Source organism: Mizuhopecten yessoensis, unplaced genomic scaffold (genome assembly GCF_002113885.1).
Source record: "Mizuhopecten yessoensis strain PY_sf001 unplaced genomic scaffold, ASM211388v2 scaffold10811, whole genome shotgun sequence".
NCBI lineage: Eukaryota > Metazoa > Mollusca > Bivalvia > Pectinida > Pectinidae > Mizuhopecten > Mizuhopecten yessoensis.
The window spans coordinates 546618-569402 of NW_018408733.1; the positions used below are offsets into that span (position 1 = coordinate 546618).

General features: G+C 34.1%; 2 protein-coding genes across 7 annotated transcripts in view; one reads left to right on the top strand and one right to left on the bottom strand.

Annotated features, from left to right (window-relative positions):
• Positions 1–1377: 1377 nt before the first annotated feature.
• LOC110462598 (WD repeat-containing protein 49-like) overlaps positions 1378–22785 on the bottom strand; it is a 95276-nt gene continuing 73868 nt past the window's right edge. For 4 of the 6 annotated variants that reach the window (XM_021516611.1, XM_021516613.1, XM_021516610.1 and 1 more), the window contains 4 exons: positions 11713–11830; positions 10406–10432; positions 4682–4785; positions 1378–4011 (listed from right to left, as the gene is read on the bottom strand). In XM_021516611.1, coding sequence (XP_021372286.1) covers positions 3826–4011; positions 4682–4785; positions 10406–10432; positions 11713–11830 — 435 coding nt within the window. In that variant the 3' untranslated portion in view covers positions 1378–3825. The remainder of the gene's footprint in view (positions 4012–4681; positions 4786–10405; positions 10433–11712; positions 11831–22785) is intronic. The other 2 variants (XM_021516614.1, XM_021516612.1) reach the window with 1 other exon arrangement.
• Positions 4794–22785, top strand: part of LOC110462599 (beta-1,3-galactosyltransferase 1-like) — a 33583-nt gene continuing 15591 nt past the window's right edge. Inside the window, exons 1-2 of the mRNA XM_021516620.1 lie at positions 4794–6722; positions 20441–20539. The gene's annotated coding sequence lies outside the window, so the exon portion shown is untranslated. The remainder of the gene's footprint in view (positions 6723–20440; positions 20540–22785) is intronic.

Below are 22785 nucleotides of genomic sequence, written 5' to 3' on the forward strand. Positions count from 1 at the left end.
GTGATAAAAATGTGAAACTTATATACATATACGTATACATGTATTGATAATATTCAGATGCTGTTTTTATAATGTACACCGATAGTATTCTATGATTGTTTTAAAATCCAAATTCTGTGATAAAAACGTACATGTGTTCAGATGTTTAATGTTGTTTTTACAGTTGTCTTAAATTACTCATATTTATTATTATTTCTTTGTTGGGTCGAAAATGATCAAACTTACTTTATATATATATCAATATTTACAAGATAGTATTTGTTGATTTATCTCAAGTATTACACAAATATTTTTTTGCTCAGGATTTCAAATCTTTCGATATTAGTTTCTAATTTGGTGCATCAACTGTTTTTCAATTAGCATCTATTAGAGTTTCCTCCCCTTATTTTCTAGATATACAATTACGGTATGTAAATACTTTCACCNGCCGCTATTTTGCTACTAAGTTCTAATAGGCCGATCTCACTTAAAATTGGTCTAGGAATGATCAGCTCATGGTCCTGACAAAGTTAAGTTAACATTATACTATTTTTTACTCAAATTGGTACATATTTCAACAACAAAAATAAATACTGTAGACTCAGGTGACCGTTTAGGCCCATGGGCCTCTTGTTTTCTAGTCCTATTGGAAATTAAAATACTGCTATGGACAAAAAATGAACTTATTTTGTTGAAAAAAAAGGTCAATAAATTTTAGACTGAAAGCGCATTGTTTTGTATTTTTGTTGATTTCATAATAAGGCCAACAAAATAAAAAAAAATATTTGTGTTTCAGGTAACATGCCTGATTAAAATAGGGTTGGTAATTTATTTTAATTTTCTATTTTCATCGATAACTATTATGCTTATATCAAGATTTACAATGCATTTCCACACATTACACCAGCTCCAAACTTTTTATTTTTCTTAATTATGTTAATTATGCTTTATTTCAAATTTTAAAATGCTTTTCCACACATTACAATGGCTATTAATTTGTCAAGAATAAGGTCAGACTCCCAGAATAGGAAGAAAGTACATTTTCCTGAGTGCCTAGGAACTTTGCCTGGCTAAGAAATTAATCTTAGATACAAGTAGGTGATAACATATCTAGGGTCGGCTGGAAAATCTAGGGTAGGTCAGGATACCTGAAACACACATATTTTTTTTTGGCCTAACGAAGATTCAATTTGGGTTTTTTCATTGAAACAGTAGATATATATATTTAGTAACACAAGCTAGGGTCCAAAAGGGCCTGTAACGCTCTGACTATAAAGGCCCCGCATCAGAGATGCGGGTGACCTGTAGTTATCACTGTGACCATTGTCTGTCCACATTTTTGTTTCGGACCAACTGATATTAAAATTTGAATACAAAAGGAAAAATAAATGAAAGGGTGTCATTTTCTTTATTCACAACATTTGTAATATCAGCAGTATGGTGCGTTTAAATATTATTTTTACAAAAATATTCATACAATGAACTTTATCACACATATTTATAATAAATAATTATTACAGAGGATTCATAAAACTTACAACAATTAATACGAAAAATATTCATTGCTTAATAGTAGCTATTACATCATACTATACATAAATTATGGCGAAACATGGTAAAGTTACTCACAAGATATTATCGCATACAGATTCTCTTTATCACAGAATTATAAAATCAAGGTGCACATAAGGCCTGTATCACTCAATAATTATTTTATTTCATTTTAACTCTTCACCCCTGAAATGTCATAATGTACTGTTACAACCTTTGAATTAGAAGAGTTCAAATGTGTCTTCAGGGGTGAATTAGTAAATATTTGGTTGGACAGACTGAAAAAAAATCATTAAATTACTTGATTTTCTTACAGTACCGGTATAAGGGCCAGTTAAATTGAAAAGAACAAATTATATAATCCTTTGGTAAATTATCTCATCTTAGCTCGTACATGCAGTAAGTATCATAATTCAGGTTCTGTTAACATGAAATAACAGAGAAGTGGAGTTTCAAAAGTGTTCCTTCATACAGGAGGTTCTTTAAGCAGGTTTGACAGTAAGTAATAAAAAAATTGAATAACATTGAAATCACTTTTTGAGCCTATTAAATTTTTGCCTCCATTTTTCACATGTATTATATATAAAGATATACAAAAACATTTTAGTCAAATTACCCTTAAAACTTTCTTCTTGTAGCCACTAAAGGGGGACATCAGGCAACAAATATTTTGTGGGGATGATTTTGATAAAAATAGAGATGAGGGGGTTTACGGTTGATCTGAAATTTTACAAAGTTCACAAATGAAGTGCAGGACAAACATGAAAACTAATATGTGTACAATGACTTGATGAGGACCCTGTATATCAATGATATGTGGACGTCTAGGACCCTGTATATCAATGATATGCGGACCTCTAGTTACATAAATAATAAAAAAGGGTATCACAGATTGCTAAAAATACCGGAGATCAATGCTGGACGGACAATGTAAAAATTGTATTAAAAAAAATCTTTTGTTTTCCACAAAAGGCTACTGACTTTACAGAATAATAATCAATTGCATACTTTTGTTGAGGTGAATGTATGACCCCGCAAAAGGAATGTTGACCAAGGCAAAGTCGAGACCAGTATCACTTTGAAGGTTCCTATATCCACATATTCACAAAATTAAAAGTCCTTAATTGTTTCATTAGATACAAATTATCTTTAATCTCTCTATAAACAAGACAGAGCCTAAACCATTCCTCAGGAAAAAAGTTCTGCATTTGGCAGAGAGCACTGTGACGTTACAGTAGAAGTGAAATCATTAAGAATATAAAATTGATGTTTCTAAAAATAGTAACACCAAGTCAATTTCACAAATTACCGACCTCCATGTGATTGTGATTCAACCAATGAGTATGTCAGAAAAATTGAAATAGTTTCATGTTGTTGCCCAAATCCTTGTTAGATTTCTGGTATCAGGACAATTTACATTTTTAAAATATTTTCTAAATAAACTATTTTTTGGGTTTTGTTTTCATTTACTTGCAGATCAATTGAAAAACAAAGTTAATTTCATAATCATTCTCATTACACCAAGAATAATAGATGCCTTACTCCCTAATGGTGAGAGGAAATCTGAAATTTCATTTGGTTGCTAGAAGTGCAGAAAAATATATTCTATGTGTAAACAAACAAGCAATGAATGTTTTGCACGAAATCCTGGAATTCCTTCAAACGTATCGTTTACAAATAAAATATCGATGGACAAGTATATATCTAGAATAAAGAATGACTAAATCTCACACACATTATACATGTCAAAGTTATCTCACACATTGAAAAGTACTGTTATGAGTTTTTGAGTTATCTTTTCATAAATCTTGTGACTTTTATGAAATCGGGTAACAGTGCTAAGGATGATTTTGAAGTCATAAACCTTGTATCTATTGTTTGGAAGCCAAATTTGAATGTCATTTTAGCCATTTTTTCTGCACCTTTAACAATCTGCAGGCTATGGACACCAGATCTGAATTTCCTTACAGCTGTCTTTCTTGCACCTTTGACAGACAATTTGAAAGTGACTTTAACCCTGATCCTTGTGCCAGCTCACATTTGAGAGGAAAATTCAAACACTTTCCGCCAACATTTTTTTTTATCTTTCATTGGCGAATGGAACTCATCATTTCAGCGGTCTTGCTAGTAATTTGTGAAGAAGAGGCACGTCACGATTCGCCCATCATCCTTGAACATTTCCACAGACTTAAATGTCACTTCACTCATCGTTCTACATACTTTTGACAGAAAATCTGACAATATTACTGTCCCGCTGACAAATCAGTAAATGTCACAGACAAACATTTGAGGCCACTAGGACATTTCTGAGATTGAAACTGACGTTCTACGCGATCCTGGTTTCCTCATGCCGACCTTCAGGGACTTGTTGAGGGCCTTAGGCGGCGACTTTAGGGCGTGTTGTCCCAGCTGTAGGCCGATGTTCTGTAGACTCGTACGACCTGCTCCACCGACGCCAAGCCTTCCCTTCAGACCACCACCCTGCGTAAACAACAAATAATTTCCAATGAAAATTCCATTTAAACATGTAATTGTCACTGGGACCTGAGAATTTGGTAGAGGTAAGAAATGAAGTAAGTTGAGTCATGACAATTACCTAATCACAATGTGACGGCAGAAAATACAACAGGATGGACATGGGACTATATATCACAATGTGATGGTAGAAAATGGGACTAACATGATATTTAACCTCTTTGTCCCTCCGTCGGACCCCGCCCTACCCCATAAAATGCCAGAATCATAAAACATAGATATGTAATCATGGGATCATACTCAACATATTTAATTTATCATTCATGGTCCTAAACAGGGTGTTTACATGGCCGATTTTCATACTTGCCAACTTTTTTAAAAATTTCAATGGGGGAGATTGCACGTGCTCAGAATTAAGAGTATAAATTAAAAGTATGTATATGTACACCAGAGGGGAAATTATATATATATACACACTTGTGAATGGCATCTTTTGAGTTGTTCTTTCAGATTAAATCATCAGATCTCAGAATATAGAAATAGTTTAGCAAATGAACTGGTTAAAAATGCTCAATTTTGGGGTAAAAAATAGGAAGTCTCCCTCCAAAATAGGGAGAGTTGGCAAGTATTGACTTTGATATATATCAATGAAATGCAGATAGTGTAAAGTATTCACCAGTTGTTGATTCAGTTGCATTTTGTGGTAACTCTTCATTTTTGCCTCAAAGTCCAGAATGTACTTTGGGAAGATCTCTTTCTCAGGTACCGGCTGTTTGAGAGCTGTAATTGAAATATCAATACATTCAAAAATCTTGATAAAAAGCCTGATTTGAAAATAAGCCGGACATGAAAGTAAGCCTTAAAATCTTAACAATCAAAATAATCATGAAAATAAGCCATTTTTATATTTTTAAAAAGGCTGGTTTGGAAAATATGCATTGGGTTCCAGTTATTAGCCACATTTACCTTTTCTGCTAAAAGAAATTTTACTGGTATCCATCAAATTACATTATTTTTTATTGTATCAATTTGATAAAAAGAAGAAAAAAGACATTTAAAGAAAACGTATCTTGTTGAAGATTTGAAAATAAGCCATTGATAGGTCACTATTTGAATGGCTTCAAAAATAAGACTGCCTTCAAAAATAAGCCAGCTACCAAAATAGGCTCGCAAATTCCTTACTGAAAATTAAAATATGGTTTTCTATGCGCAAAAAAATAAGTTATTGATGAGTCACTGTCTAAATAACATAAAAAAGAAAACAGTACTGCCTTGAAAATAAGGCAGTTTCTGAAATAAGTCTGGCATTACAGAGAATGCATGAAAATACAGTCTCTGCAGTACATGCTGTATTGATTAGCATTGTGTTATTTTCCTCATCAAAGACTGTAGCTAATCTGCATTAATAATCATGTTTTTAAAAGACATCAGCATACATAATTTACTGTACTATACATTACCTGTTTAAAGAAAAAATGTTAACAAGAATACATGCAATGATAACATGTAATAGGCATGAAAGTTTTAATAATTAAACCTTAATCAGCCTTATAAAAAATACAAGCTCTCACAGAAATTGGAAGTGTAATGCACAATAAGGTGACACAAATTCTAATTAATAGTTAAGGTAGATGGTACCATTACATAACTTATAACCACAGAGAAGAGTTCCACTCCAGGTTTCTTTGACCTGGAGTATTCTCCCTTTTGCATAAAAGCGGATGCAACCAAACGGAGATTTTATGACTTAGAGTTAAAAGATCAATGATAACGACAAGTTTTATTCTCGCAAACTGGTTATAATTACAGTGTAGAGAATTTACATATACATCTATATAAAATTTACAAACAAATCATGGTGTTAATTAATGGACAGTGTTAATTCGCGCAATTATGTGCTTAAGGAATTTTACAAGTGAAATTAATTCTTCATTATTGACATAATTAAATAATGTATTGAACTTGAAAGTACTAGGGCTTTCAAAATAATAATATCTAGACATAAACTTTCTTCTGTTTTGCAGTATTTGGTGATCATTACAATTAAACAAATAATGGTACTCATCTTCAATTTCATTCAGGTCGCAAAGAATACATTTTCTATCTTCTCTTAAAATGTTATTCCGTCTACCACATTCAATCGGAAATTTAAAAATTTCAAATTTGAAATTTACAATAAACATTTGCTAGTCCTGGATGGAGATTTAGCGTACAGATATTTTTCTACTACTATTAGTGCTGTTTATAGATTCTGTAATTGGTCCCTTTGGTCATAAGTCGCTCTTAAACAGGATTACATGAGATATATCTACGGAACATTTAACACGTACCTTAATTAATTCAGAAATTTCTGTTTGGTAGCCAATCAGACTTATTGTTCAGACAGTTGGGCAGTCAACAGATCAAATATGGTTTGTGTACTTGAGTTCTGAGGGTCAGGCAGATAGAATAGCAGGAAACATTTGAATTATTATTATCGGACCTATGTATCTGTGTTTATGACTCTATACACTACGTGACTATATATACAGCAATCTCTGTAGATAAAGCACTTACGTGGATGTGTAATATATTTACATCAACACCCAATAAAAGTGTGCACAAGGGAGATAATTCTTCACTAATATTTATCCTGTATATTTCTGATCATACGGCCTCAGACGGCAATTACACGTCCGGGTCGTTGTACACAAATGTAGTGCATAAGGACATTTCAGGTGGGTTACTAAATCATTGTTCCTGTCTGATCTATGACAGATATGTACATTTTTTTCACATAGAATTGTTCAACAATATCTATTCTATTGATTGAATTTTATTAGACACAGTTTCCAAGTTTGTATTGGCAGCAGGACACAATGAGTGGTGAGGCTTGCGCAGTGATATTTTGTGATTTTTGGTATTTTCCCCTATACATGCAGGGTAGTAACATTCAAATGAAATTATCTTTTTCAAATGCCGGTCATGAGGTACTTTTCAACTCACTGTATGTTCAGTTTGAATAGACCTACAATATGAAATAGGAACCAGACCTTGCACAAAGTTTAAAAAAAATTCATTTCATTTTTCCTTTGGTAGTAACATATAGTAGAATTAATTGTGGTCTGAGGCCTGCGTACTGTCAGATCTCAGGACCCAACAAAGTAGATTCAGTTTTTGTAAGGAATTTTCCGGCTGCATTTTTCTACTCAATTATCTCCCCCTAGTTTGAAACTGAGGAGTCATACTTCTGAGTAATCAAAACTATTTGAGTCTTATTTTTTTCTGAATGATAAAATATTTTAGAGACAGGGACTAATCTACAATCCAGTCTCCATGTATTTGGTTGTCGTACCATCCAGCCCCACTATATAGTCTGTGTTTTAGGGAATATAAGCAGAGGTTGTCTGATTACACAGGTTAATTTGAACAAGGTAAAGCATTGCAAGGCAATCCATAGTCCACCACGGCTTATGATTTCTATCTCGACTAGGGTGATCGGGTGGCGCAGTGGATAGCGCACCAAGGCGGCCGGGGTTCGATTCCCATACCGGACGTGAAAAGGTATGGGGTCCCCTGCCCGACCACCTGGATTTTCTCCGGGTGTTCCGATTTCCTCCCACAGTAAGACCCCCCCCCCGCGCGCTGAAATCCGGGTCAACAAAAGTGATTGGTATAAGTTGTAAAAACTTGTTCCATAATTGTTGTTAAATTAATAAAGTTTGTATATAATGATTGCTATAATTAACACTTATGTCAGGGTGTACCTACTGTTAGGAAAGTATCCTGATACATAATACAACATTAAAAGGCATCTCTGTAATGGAAAAAATTGTTTTGTTGCCAACAGAAGAAATTTGCAATATGGGTTTAAAAAGTTACTCTGGTTACTCCAGGTGAAATAGTATAGAAGATATGCCCCGGACAAATGTTTTCAAAAGTAAGGGTCAAAGGTCGAAGCATAGGTCACAGTGAGGTCGTAGTGACTTTCTTCTTGCATTCTGCACTTCACCATCCCAAGATGTCCTTGTGCACCAAATCTGGTTTACTCCAGGTGAAATAGTATAGATTACGGACCGACAGCTGGAGGACGAAAGGACAGACAGACAAACAGAGTGAAAATCTATTCACATCAAATATTGCTTTAATTTCTTTTTTTGTAAATTAAAGCAATGTAAATATCAATACCTAATTAAGTTTGGTAAAGTTATCATTAAAAAAACAAACATTAGAAAGCTAAATTGAACATGTTAGATTTAAAATTTAATGTGTTTTAAAATTTGTAGATATTGTTATAGGTTAAAATGTTAAAGTTAATATTAAAATACTGAAGCATGAAAAATTAGGTTTTGAATATTCAGATTCAATTTTAGATGTTAATTTTTAGATGTTAATTTTGTATGTATAAATCATCAATAGAAAATTAATAAATTTTAATAAATGTTTTGACGCAGATGGATTTTTAATATAAGCTTATAATTGCTAAAATTTTGAATGATATATATGATTAGTGAAACTTATGAAACCAAAGGCTGAAGTTGAAAATATTTTTTTATAAAAGACAATATAAATGTGATGCATGTCAAATGTAAATAGGCAAAAGCACAAATGAGAAATGTCTTAAAAATATGTAGTGGACAAAAACGTACAGTCAAACTTCCATCAATCAAACTTCACAGATTTGAGTCTCTTGACGTGGCAAACTTACGACAAAGCCTGGAGTTTTCCCCTTATAAATATAACATTACTGATATTCTATTCCTGTATCAAACTTTTACAAGTCAAAAAAATTATCGATATTGATTTTCTTTCGAATGAAGTCACTGGCGGATGACGTGACACTCGAGATCAGTCTTTTCAAATGCGATTTACCTGTATTTCCAGGTTTAACCCTTCAATGGTGATGCTCAAAGTACTTTCCACGACGCATGGGATTCGGGTGAACAGCGAAATTTAACTCCCGCAAATTTGTACTGTATATGAAACCGCGAAATATTGGCCCCGCAAATTTAAAGCGCTTTGCAGTATAATCAATGACTGGTTGTTATAAAAACATTGAAAATTACAAAATAATAAATTAAGTTGAAGCGAAAAAATTGACAATACGATCTAACACTGAAATGTCCCGCAATCATTTTAACACCTAAACATGCAAACTACAGTTGATAAATACATTTGAAAACATTTTTCTAATCAATTTAAATCCAATATTTTTAGATTTCAAATTATGTTTATTGGCCTGTGTTCTGTCACTTAACAATCGTATTCGGTCTAATGCAGTATATATGGTACCTCAAAGATGTTCAAAGTTCTGTCACTTAATTAACAATCGTATTCGGTCTTGTGAAATAATATGGTATCTCAAAGATGTTCAAAGTTCATATTCGTGAGACGAAGTCTCAATGTTTGGGAATTTTCCCGAAGGTCCCACAAAGTTTGAATTATTGAAGTTTGACTGTGCTATAAACCCTTCGTACATCCTACAAACACTTCTATAGTGACACTTCTATAGCAAATGTATGGTAACGTCTTTAACTGAATTGCTGGGCAAATATCAAAACACAATTAAACCTCATCAGAATGCTCAATACCCAATCTTTTTCCATTGTATCCCCTGATTTTTGATGTCATATTTCCCTCTCTAACAATTTTCTTACCCATACTATACTTTAAAATGGATTTCTGTCAAATGATTTTGTTTTCTCACTCTGCGAATGTTCAAGCACTGTTTGTGGTGTAAACACTTTCATATTTTGATTCTTCAAGCTATTGGAGATGTGAAATATTTTTTCTTGTCAGCTCGCTAAACTTTTTATGGGGAGAATTTTCTTTATATTTAAGCTCTTCAAGCTATTTACATTGCAAAATATCTTTACATTTTGACACTTTAAACAATTTTTAGCGCAAAAAAACCACATTTTAATTTCGACTTTTCGCACTATTTGAAGCACGAAATATTTTTTGAATTTTGTCTCTTCAAGCTTTTTTGTGGTGTGACCTGAGTTTGTACATTTTTCGGCTCATCAAGCTAATGAATAAAATTATTTGTTGTGAGGAAATGTCCATGTAAGCATTGCTACTGAATTCATTTTTTATAATTCGGAATGAATTTAATACACATAAAATTTGTGAAAATATCTACAGAATGAAAAATTGACTCTTTACCAATATCCAGTATTGTCAACCCAATCCCCCCATTCCCACCCCCATCCCCACCCCCCATTCCCCAATGTCAAAATTCTCTTTGACTAGAGTAGCATTATAATGAGGTTTCACTGTAGGAAGAAATTATAAATAATTCATAAGATTTTTAAAAAAGTGAAGAAATGAAAGACAGACAAAAAATCAGATTTTTATCTCAGAATAAAATCAGATACAGGCTAAAGGCTAAAAAGAAAATAAGATTTTAATACGTTCTTACAAACTGATCTTTTAAAGATATGTCTTCCTAAAGGCAAAAAAATATTCAAATCGATATTATATGTTGATAAATATTCCATGTGTATTTGAACGTACAGACAGTAATTTACATTAAACAGGGATCAATCTAGGTGTTAGGGGAATCTACCCTTTTTCAGCTTTGAGGGAAATCAAAATTTTGATACAAGGCTCTAGCTAGTGTCATGTAGGTAAAAGATAAATGTTTTGTCTGACATACATGTGTGCAGTATATTTCAATTTAAATATTTAGAATGTTTGTTTAGATTATGTGAAAAAAAAAGTATAGATGCAGCATTATGCAATTTAACTGTTGAACTGTAAGAAAACATGTAGCGGAAATAATTTGAAGAAATATCGCTATTTTGAAAAAGGGGAATTTTGAAGCACATTGGGGGAATTTCAAAGAACAGGGGAATTTTCTACTGTAGGAAAAACTACCCATAAACGGTAGTGAATCAAGTCTAGATTAATCCCAGTTAAAACTTATAGTTAATCGGTAAACTGTGAAAGTAAATGTGTCAGAAACAACTTGTCAATAATTTACTCCAGTTAGATAATCATAATAATCAGCCACTTCCTGTTGAAGAGGTTTAATTTAATTGACCTAACTGAAACATAATGAAACAAACAGAAGTTTTTTTCTCCACTAGTACTTTTTGGCAAATTCAAACATTTTTGCCGCAATTTAGCTTTCACCTTTTTCGCCTCCACTGCAAATGAGGGCGAATTTATCATGAGAGCCCATTTATTCAGTTAACAGCATACAAAATATAGTTACTACACGTGAAGGGTGAAGGTAACACTGGGCAAACATTAATTTTACCACTGAAATACGAATATTTGACTACAAAAATGTCCACATATACAATATAGAAATTAAATTTCCTAGCCATGTGATACTATATTTATAACTGAATCATCTGAGTTTCAGTCACATATAAATAAACTGCAATTTCAGTTTTTTTTTCTGTAAACCAAATTGTTTGTGGTAAAAAATAATTGCTTGTATAATGAAATTTGAAATAACTCATTTAAACAGTAACTTTAAAAGAAATAAAACATTACTTAATTAACTGTCCATCATGTAATAATTACCAGTATTTTTCGGGGTTTTCCCCTTTTTTATTAACTTTTATCAACAATGTACTTTAGCAATATTAAAAGTTTAAAAAAAGAGTTTCATATATTTTACACACTTTTTTTCAATGGATGAAAATATGTGTGTTGTAAGTTTAATTGATTAATTCATCAAAGACCAAGCAAAAATAAATAAATAAAAATACGTACTGTCGACGAGCGCAGGAAGTTTGGGAATGTTGATAGGATGACTCGCAGTCTGGGTCATGCTCACGACATCAGGTTTTGACGGAGGATCAAAGTCCAATAAAACTTGCGTCTCCAACGCCTGTAATTAAAAACATTCTCTCTTAATTTGAATACTGTTTCTCTCAAAAGGCAATAGATACATTTAGTATTTTGTTGCATATGTAACTTGTAACAATACTGGGACTGGGGTCAATTTGTTATGTAATTCTGTTACGTTTAGACACTGACCTTGAACTTATTTGTCATTAAATGACCATATTTTCCTAGAAATCATATAAATATAATGATGTTTCCATAGCAACCCTATATAAATATAATGAAATTTCCCTAGCAACAATTACATATAATGACAATTCTCTAGCAACCATTTATTAATATAATGACATTTTCCTAGCAACAATATAATATATAATGTCATTTCTTATAATGTCATTTCTCTAGCAACCATATATGTATACTGACATTTCCCTAGCAACAATATAATATATAATGTCATTTCTCTAGCAACCATATATGTATACTGACATTTCCCTAGCAACCATATATTTATAATGTCATTTCTCTAGCAACCATATATGTATAATGACATTTCCCTAGCAACCATATACATATAATGACAATTCTCTAGCAACCATTTATACATATGACATTTCCCTAGCAACCATATATTTATAATGGCATTAACCTAGCAACCATATGTATGCCTATGTGTGTGCTGGAGATGTATTGTGTTCTGTTTGTAGTGGGACTGTGATTCTAACGGTATCATTTATAGTGCCACCTCACTTGAATGCAACAGCACAGATACCGCAACACCTACCCCAAACCTTTTTATACTCCACCTGGGTTGTTGGAGTTGTGTGGGCAGGAGAAAAAACACTTTCTCTGAATATTCCATGCGTACAACGATTTCGGGGATCGAACCCTGGCCGCCTGCGTGGAAGGCTGGAGTGTTAACTACTCGACTAATCCGCCCATAAATAGTGGCAGTCCATTGGAGTGGTATTTGTAACTTGATGCTTTCCTTTATAATACGACACAAATTGCTAATACCACGAAGGTAACTAATACCTAAATACTTTATAACATACACAAAGACCCATTTTGTATGCTCTCTTCACTACTCAAATAACACAAGGCTAGACATACATGTAAATACCGCTGCCTTACAATGCAAATTTTATACACAACTACAGGAAAAGAAACCTGTTTATAATTACTTATGTCATAATTATTTTAGGAACCTACGTACATATAGTATAGTTCTTCCATCGCCTTCCGTATTACGACCCATCAGTTATACAAGAACATCGAAGCTACAAAGTTTCAGGATGGCAAACACAGAAGTTGTAGAGAAAATATGGGCTCTGTTGATTTATACATGTAATAATTAAACAATTGTTTTAGATATATAATTAATTTCTAATTTATTTACATCAGAAATGTATGTGTTTAACTCCAAATAACTAAAAAAGCTTAAAAACTGATGGATTGTCAGGTAATAAATTATGTAATTTTACATAAATGACAGGATTATCAATTTTACACAGAAATAAACCATTTCAAATCTTTACAATAATATGTGGTTGTGAATGTCTTAACAGACATAAAAAATAATATTTCTTCCTATAGACAGTGACATAAAATTTAACAAAGGAAAAAATGGTAAAAAATAAATAAAAATACACATAAAATTCTGACAGCCATAATATGGATGCTATATCTAAAGATATCAATCTCCTTAACATGTACCGTAAAGTATACAGAAAAGTTATGCTGTTTATCATAAACAGCCCCGAAGCTTTTTAAAGTAGTGTCAGCTTTAGAGAAAAAACCAGTTATCACAGTATTAGTACAAAAAATAAATTAAACTTAAAAAAAATAAAATGTTCCATATTAATATCCCGCTGGAATAAATCGCTTCAGAAATTCCTGGTCTAACGATTTATATATATAATTACATGATTTCAGTCGATGAAAGTAATAATACATTTTACATGTATTTCTGAAGGACCTTTTTAATGAATACATACTTATATATATATACACAGTAGTGCTAGGGCCAAATGCTACAGGAAATTAACAAAAATCTGAAATTTCACAAAAAAGGCAATACAAATTTACATATTTACCATAGAGATTAATGCAAATTTATATATTTACCATAGAGATAAGCTAGAAATTGCATGAAGCAATGTTTTTCAAGATAATTTCTACTATATTGTAAGCTGTAAATACTTTGACATATGGCGACAAATTCGAAGCTACTCTACATGCATGCTGCAGGCTGTTTTGTAAATCACCGCAGGTAAACTAATTATCATAACAAAGGTGAGAACCAGCTTAACGGGGCAGATACACTGGTTTCTTTTTTTCCCTTAAATCAAGGGATCATCCTTTGTATAATCTATCCCTTACACAGCTTGAGTTTTGCAGACAGTGTTTAGATATTTAAATCAGCCAGTAAGTCCCTGGTAACGGCCCATGTCTGCAGGACTGATATATAATATTGCGTTTCATAACCTTTTCTTATCTCTGTTTTAAAAAAAAAAAAAAATCTGGATTACCTTTCCTGATCTCTATCTTATAAATGATTACCTCCCTTGATCCCTTGATGTCCAGCGAATACCTCCCCAGTCATCTTGACCTACATTAAATATACATGTAACATTCTAGCCTTCATGTTCACTTATTGTCTCCGATCATCTCTTCATACATTAATTACCTCCCCTGATCCATATAAAAATTGATTACCTCCTCTGATTTCTATATATACTGTGATTATCTCCCCTGATCTTTATGTCGAATGAGCATCTCCCCTGATCTCTATGTCCACTGATTACCTCCCCTGCTATCTATGTCCACTTATTATCTCCCCTGATATCTATGTCCACTTATTATCTCCCCTGATCTTTGTCTACTGATTATCTCCCCTGATCTTTACATACAGTGATAACCTCCCCTGATATTTATGTCAATTGATTACCTCCCCAGATCTCTTTGTCCACTGATTACCTCCCCTGATCTCTATGTCAACTGATTACCTCCCCAGATCTCTATGTCCACTGATTATCTCCCCTGATCTCTATGTCCACTGATTACCTCCCCAGATCTCTTTGTCAACTGATTATCTCCCCTGATCTCTACATACATGAAATGAATGTTTTCCTTATGGAAATTTAAAGTCTTAATAGGTGATTCTTGTGCCTTATCTAAATGTGATTGCCTCCCCTTTTTCTTTATAAAAAAGATCACTTCCCTGACGTTTCCAATCAGGGTTTTTTCTCTTGATCTCTGTAGAACTTGATAAACTCCATCAATCTCTATATGACTTAATAAATCCCTTAATCTCTATATGATAAAAAAATGATTATTTTCCCAGCTCTACATAAATCTTAATTATCCCATGATATCTTTAAACATTGATCACCTCAATGATTATACCTTCATATATCAATTACCTCCCCTGTTCACTTCACAAATTTAAAACATACTTGTATACCCTCACCTCATTTCTATGTAAGTATTTTCTCCGTACTACATTGACATTGGTTACCTCCCCTTATACACCTGATGCATTTCCATTGATTAAATTTGTATCTTAGTTTTCTCCCTCGATCTCTATGAATTGTATTCTTGGTAAATTTACTGATTTCTCCTCCAATGGTTCTTTATCTTCCCTCTCCTGCTTATCCAACTTAACCCATCTACCCCTAAATCCACACTTGAACTTAACCAAATCAAAGACTGGGCAAGACCAGTTTAAATATGTAGGGGTGAATGAGTTTATGTACACTGATTTCAATACACAATGATAACCTTCCTTAATAAATTTGTCCTGAAAAATCACACCAACATTAACAAATGACCAGTAAAATGTTACAGTAGTAAGGTGTTAAAGAAGCAAGTTTGTGAAAATATTTGTGAAAGAATTGTCTTTACTTATTCCTTGAAAATTTGTGTCATTTTATGACATACAAACTTACCTATATCAAAATCTCTGTACAGTGCCATCATTTCACAAACAGAATTTTTGATATTATCAAAATATTTGGCAACATATGGAGAAAGTAAAAAAACATCAAGTGGAAGCTATTATAATAATTATAGATTGCTTGTATTTGCATATCCCTTAACACATTCACCACTGAAGACACATCTGAACTCTTCCAATTCAAAGGTTGGAATAGTTCATCATGAAACTTCAGGGGGGAATCATATAACAATTTTGTACTCTTTTTTTTTCATAATTTTTCAATCTGTGAAATAAATCCCTATTTACCTGGGTACATACATATATATACTTCATATTAAAAGGATATCTATCTGTTCCCATATATACACACATTATATAATACCAAACAATAAATACCTACTCAGTGAAATGGACTTTACAGTGTATACAGTCCATGAGAGTGATCATAATACATGTATGTTTATTTCAATGTCTTCCTTTGGAACAGAAAGTAAAATCGGACATGCTTTGTCACCAACGGTGAAAATGTAGCACTTGATGGTTAAAGATGATGACGACAGTTTGCTTAACCTGACAAAACTGATAAGAGGATTCATACTGTAAAACGCTATTCAAGGACTTAAGGAGGCTCCACCCTTTCGCAATTAGCCAGCAGAATTCAATGAAAGTGTCACATAATGGTAATGTCACTATGTAGAGATGATTTTATGAAAATCTAAGCATTCCGATATACTGGGGATTTTTTTTGTAAAAAATACTGAAAAATTGAACTTTTGTTAATTTCAACACTTTCACATTTTTTGAGGGTGTGACATTGTTCAAAACTATTACAACAATAAAATAATGAAAAGAAACATTGCTAATCAACCCTACAAATATTTTATTTATCATAAAATATCTACAACATTTTGATCCTGATGAGAGTTGTCTACCTTGAAAAAAATCGGAACTTTTGGCAGAGGGATAGAATTTATACAATGACACGTATTTTCTTTACTACACCAAAAACGATGGAAATAAATTGAATTACCATATTTAATTGTCAATTTACTGTTCTTTTATGGGACAAAATTACTCTGAATCATGTACACTTTGGACATCATTCCATAGCCCACTTATGCATGGTATATCACATGTCAGGTACATATGTATAACCATAGGCTATCGCAGGGTATGCCGCTATTACGTGAACGCACATGCACTTGCATCTTACAGGGATCTTGATATTTTACAAACCCCTATTTTCACCGAGTTATTAGGGATTTCCATTTCGGATGGAAATACCTATTGATATTGTTGTTTTTTTCTTACGATTATTTCCACATATCTTGTAAACACTTTATCTCAAGAACGAACAAAGATATTACGTTCATATTTCAGTACATGATAAAGGACAACGATCTCATGATCATAACTCCAAAGGTCAAGGTCACAGATCTATAAATAGAGAATTATTGAACATTTTTCGAATGTCTATAATTTCAAAACCGTTCGTTGTACTGCATTAACGCCGTATACCTCATGTAGATCTTCGTCGGGGCTAACTTTTTCCCATGACATGTTTTCAGAGAATATCTCAAGTTAAAAGCCTCGCTAAGGGGTCAAATATAGGTCAAAAATGATAAAATCAAAATAAGTTCAATTTTTATCACATCGTAAAGGGCATGTTCTAATGAGGTATTTCCAAAGTTTTAAGGTCATAGCATCAAAAATGACGAAGATATGCCACTTTGAAAATTTTGTTTTCCTGCCAAAATTCAAAATTTCCAAAAATTAACTAAAAACGCTTCATCTCCTTCATTAAGACACATACAGGGTTGATATTTGGCACATCTATAGTATGTATGTTCGGCTTCACAAAGAGTTCAGCATTTTGACCTTGACCTTCATTCAAGGTCACAGGGGTCAAATGATCTTGTGGACACTCTATCTCAAGAACGAATACAGATATATCGTTCATATTTCAGTATGTATTAGAGGACAAGGGACACATAGTATGCGAACAAATTCCTGATCATAATGTCAAAGGTCACAGATCTATAATGGTTTTTTAAAAGGTTTTTTGAACGACCATAACTTCGAAAGCTTTCGGTGTACTGCTTGACTGCTTCATACATCTGGTAGATCTTGGTCGGGGCTTACTTTTTCCGATGACAAGTTATCAGAGAATATGTCAAATTCAAAGCCGGCTGATCTACAAGCACCAGTCACTATGACCCCTGAACTACTTCCTATCATCAGTCGCTATAACCGCTGACCTACAAGCACCAGTCACTATGAACTCTGAACTACTTCCTATCATCAGTCGCTATAACCCCTGACCTCCAAGCACCAGTCACTATGACCCCTGAACTGCTTCCTATCATCAGTCGCTATAACCGCTGACCTCCATGCACCAGTCACTATGACCCCTGAGCTACTTCCTATCATCAGTCGCTATAACCGCTAACCTCCAAGCACCAGTCACTATGACCCCTGACATCCTATCATCAGTCACTATAACCGCTGACCTACAAGCACCAGTCACTATGTACCCTGAACTACTTCCTATCATCAGTCGCTATAACCGCTGACCTCCAAGCACCAGTCACTATGACCCCTGAACTACTTCCTATCATCAGTCGCTATAACCGCTGACCTCCAAGCACCAGTCACTATGACCCCTGAACTACTTCCTATCATCAGTCGCTATAACCGCTGACCTCCAAGCACCAGTCACTATGACCCCTGAACTACTTCCTATCATCAGTCGCTATAACCGCTGACCTCCAAGCACCAGTCACTATGACCCCTGAACTACTTCCTATCATCAGTCGCTATAACCGCTGACCTCCAAGCACCAGTCACTATGACCCCTGAACTACTTCCTATCATCAGTCGCTATAACCGCTGACCTCCAAGCACCAGTCACTATGACCCCTGAACTACTTCCTATCATCAGTCGCTATAACCGCTGACCTCCAAGCACCAGTCACTATGACCCCTGAACTACTTCCTATCATCAGTCGCTATAACCGCTGACCTCCAAGCACCAGTCACTATGACCCCTGAACTACTTCCTATCATCAGTCGCTATAACCGCTGACCTCCAAGCACCAGTCACTATGACCCCTGAACTACTTCCTATCATCAGTCGCTATAACCGCTGACCTCCAAGCACCAGTCACTATGACCCCTGAACTACTTCCTATCATCAGTCGCTATAACCGCTGACCTCCAAGCACCAGTCACTATGACCCCTGAACTACTTCCTATCATCAGTCGCTATAACCGCTGACCTCCAAGCACCAGTCACTATGACCCCTGAACTACTTCCTATCATCAGTCGCCATAACCCCTGACATCCTATCAAACTAAGAAGCGCGGCTACCTCTTACACTTTAGCCCTGTCTTGTTACAATTATATCTTAATTAATAAAATTAATAAAGATTAATAAAATATTTTACTTGTAACTGAGCGAGATCGGGTTATCGCAGTCGAGGGCTTAGACTCTGTAACATAATCCCAACCGAGACGCAAGCCGAGGTTGGAATGTTACATATTCTTAGCCTGGGACTGCGATAACCCGATCTTGCTCATTTACAGGTATCTTTTTTTCGCGCACCTTATAGTTAGAAAAAAATCTATTAAATTTTGCAAAAGACATTAAGCTAGTCCGTCCTCACAAAGAAGACAACATATTTCACAGTGTAGAATATATTTTATCTACAACATCAAATATCCAACAACTTCATCATATAACTACAAAACAGAATATTTATGATGCAGAAAAACAAGTTCAAGCCGTTACCGCGCAGATGAATACATTGTGGTGTAAGAAATATCACGTAAAGGTATCCGACAGATTGGACGAGATAGAACAATCTAGGTACGAGAAAATACAATTGTAAAGGGGTTTCTTCATGTACACTAAACAACAATGGAATTTCTTATTTCATGCAGTGGGTCGGAGATCCTTAAAATAAAAGATTTGTGTTAGGTGTGTGTCGTAAACACCCACATACGTCAATCCATATTCCGTCTTATTGTGAGAGAATTATAAGCTAACAAGAAATGTATTGTTCGAAATAATTATCCTCAAGCCAAATATGTAATTTAATGGAACTTCATATCAATTAACGTCCAAACAATACAATACTTGCCTCGTTCGGTCAACCTGGATATAATATTATCAAACTCGTGGCAATTATCAATTGATTAAGCCCCTGCCAGGGGCTAGCCAAAATTGAAAATTGAGCATTTGTGGCAAAAATTCCTGTTTGAACTTGAAATCCATTATGATTGACTCTTTGAACTGAGTGCAATTAACGTTTACTTTGTATACTTTGGCAATAAGTATTGTTTACATTTAAATACAGTCAATGACATTATAAAGATAGCGATCCAATAGATAAGCACATCACGTGTTTATTAATTCAATCAATGTATTTATTATAGTCATGGTATACCGGCATGTATGTAGTGCAGGTAGTACAGGTGTACTTGTGTCCGGATATGAGGCCAAGGTGACACAGGTAGCCGCCTGAGGCGGGATGGGTAACGTGTAACTGCACGAGTTACAGGTGCGACACGGGTGTCTATAGAGTATTAAAGGTGGTTTGAGGGTAACATAGTCATTCGAGTCTTGACGGTTCATTAACTCACTTCAAGAAATTATATTTTCTTTTGTTAAATCATAGAATTATGAAATTTCCCCGTTTTCCTTGAGACAGGCATGGACTTCAGGAATGATGCCGGGAAGAGAATTCCTAGAGTCGGGCCAGGATCCGGACTCAGGAGGGATGGAGAAGGGAGAATGGAAGAAAGATCGGGTACGTGCCCTTGTATTTCATGTATACATTTTTCCTGTAATAAAATGATTGACCGTCGAAGGCCACTCCCATACATAGGTGTTGAGTTTTATATGATAAATGCTTTATGTTCGGTTGAACGTAGTGAATTAGAATCATAATTGACGTACTTGGTATCTTGTCAACCCACTCTCACCAAGATTTATTATGAAAAAGGTATATTTCAAATGACAAAAGATCTACAACTGTAAATTCACAACAAAAACTTGTTTATTTTTAAAACATTTACTTTAAGTACTTGCACAATAAATATTGCAATGAATGCATGAGTAATTTCTGAAATGCTATCACTAGCATGCTTAAAGCGTTGGCAAAAACGTACTATCATATTCATATTTCTTGTAAAACTGACCCATTTTACTATATGCCATACAGTCATGTCATAAATATGGTATTACACATGTGTAATAAGGCCTAAATTGGTTAAAACCATGGGAACATATCCCTATGCCACTACTGGTATTATTTTTATTAACTATACCATATCACACATTTTTAAATGAATTTGAAATGCCTATTTCGTTATTTTTATTTTCATTGCATTTAAAACTTCTTTTTTTCTTTAATAAGAGAAAAAGTATATGGAACTTGTTTGCACTGCGTGGAACAACACTACTATGATCGGAATACTTTGGTTTTAACTATAAAAAGCCAGCCGAGAACAAAATAATTGTGTTTGAGGTTTTTTCAAATTATGAAGGTTATGTGATAAATTGAATCTGACATTCGTGTCCATGCTGTATTTAGTTGATTTAACTTGTTCAATAATTTACAACGACACTCGCTTACAAGCTTGGGCCATATCCAAATATTGAACTCGTTTAATAAATTCAATTTGACATGGATACTCATGTAAAATCATCTATTTACGGAAAACATTTCGTCATTCGTCCAGTGAGTCATTCGTCCAGTGAAGATACAATCTATGTTAACTCATACTACCACTTCCTCGGCCACTTTGGTAAACATCCGTATCAACATGAATGTATTACAATCTCATCTCACGTTTTTCGAAAGTCCATAACTTTAAAACCGATCTAAGGATGGTTTGTTGAACGTTTCAAAGTCATAACATGAAAAATGACGAAGATATGCCACTTTGAAAAAATTTCATTTCCCCGCCAAAAATCAAATTTTCAAAAAAAATACACTTAAATCTCTTCTCCTCGGTATTCTTAAGGCCGAGAGAGTTGATGTTCGGCACATACATATAGTAGGGTTGGTCAAAGAAGGGAAGCGAAGGGAAGCGATCGTCAGTTCGAGAACATATCTTTGATCATTTTCCTGTTGGAAATCCAATGTTTTGATCTTGATCAAATATAGTTATAATTGCATTTGTGAACCGATTTATCTGACACAGCGTAACTCGCTCGACAACAAAAGTCGTAGCAACCGAGAGCTTGTGAACTACTGTTAGCACGTGATACTTACAGCTGAGGTCGGTAAGCAAAACACATCAGTCTGCATTCCATGCGCCTCATATATGACCTTCTTGAGGTCGTCTGATCGTATGTCAGTGTGTTCCCGTGAGTTAATTAATGTCTTTGTATCATAAGCTTTATTTCTGAAGTACGTGTGATTACACATTTCCAAGTTAAGTCTCGATATCGGGTGTTGACCTATCATCGTCACGCAGGTGTACTATTGTTTACCCGGTGTTACTATAATTTAAACTACGATAATGGAATGCCCGATACGCAATCCGGAAATGACGACACGAAAATACAAAAAGAAAAACATGTGTATTACGAAGGGTGGGAAGTCCTTTCTAGGGAAATCAGGTGGTCTGTTGTGCAGTGGATAGCACACTTAACTGTCACCAAGGCAACCAGGGTGGAAAAATAAAATATGTATATATATATGGTAGCTAGAAATCATAAACCCTTTCACCACTGCAGACCATAATGGACTCATCCACATCATGATCAGTGCATGGAAGAGTTTACTAAAGTTACATAGGGGTGAAAGGGTTAATAATGCTATTTAAGTTACACTCAGTTTTTTGGACTAATTTCAAAAATTATGAAATCATGCAGTCAAATTTATTACCTATGCTAACAAGTGAACAGCTTTATGACAGATATAACAGTTAGAATTAGTTTTTTCACCCAGATTAATGCATGGTAGAGTTTATCAAAGTAACATAGGGGTCAAAAGGTTAAGTCACCATCAAATTTTCACTCCCTTGGTCAGTGTTTATCTACTAC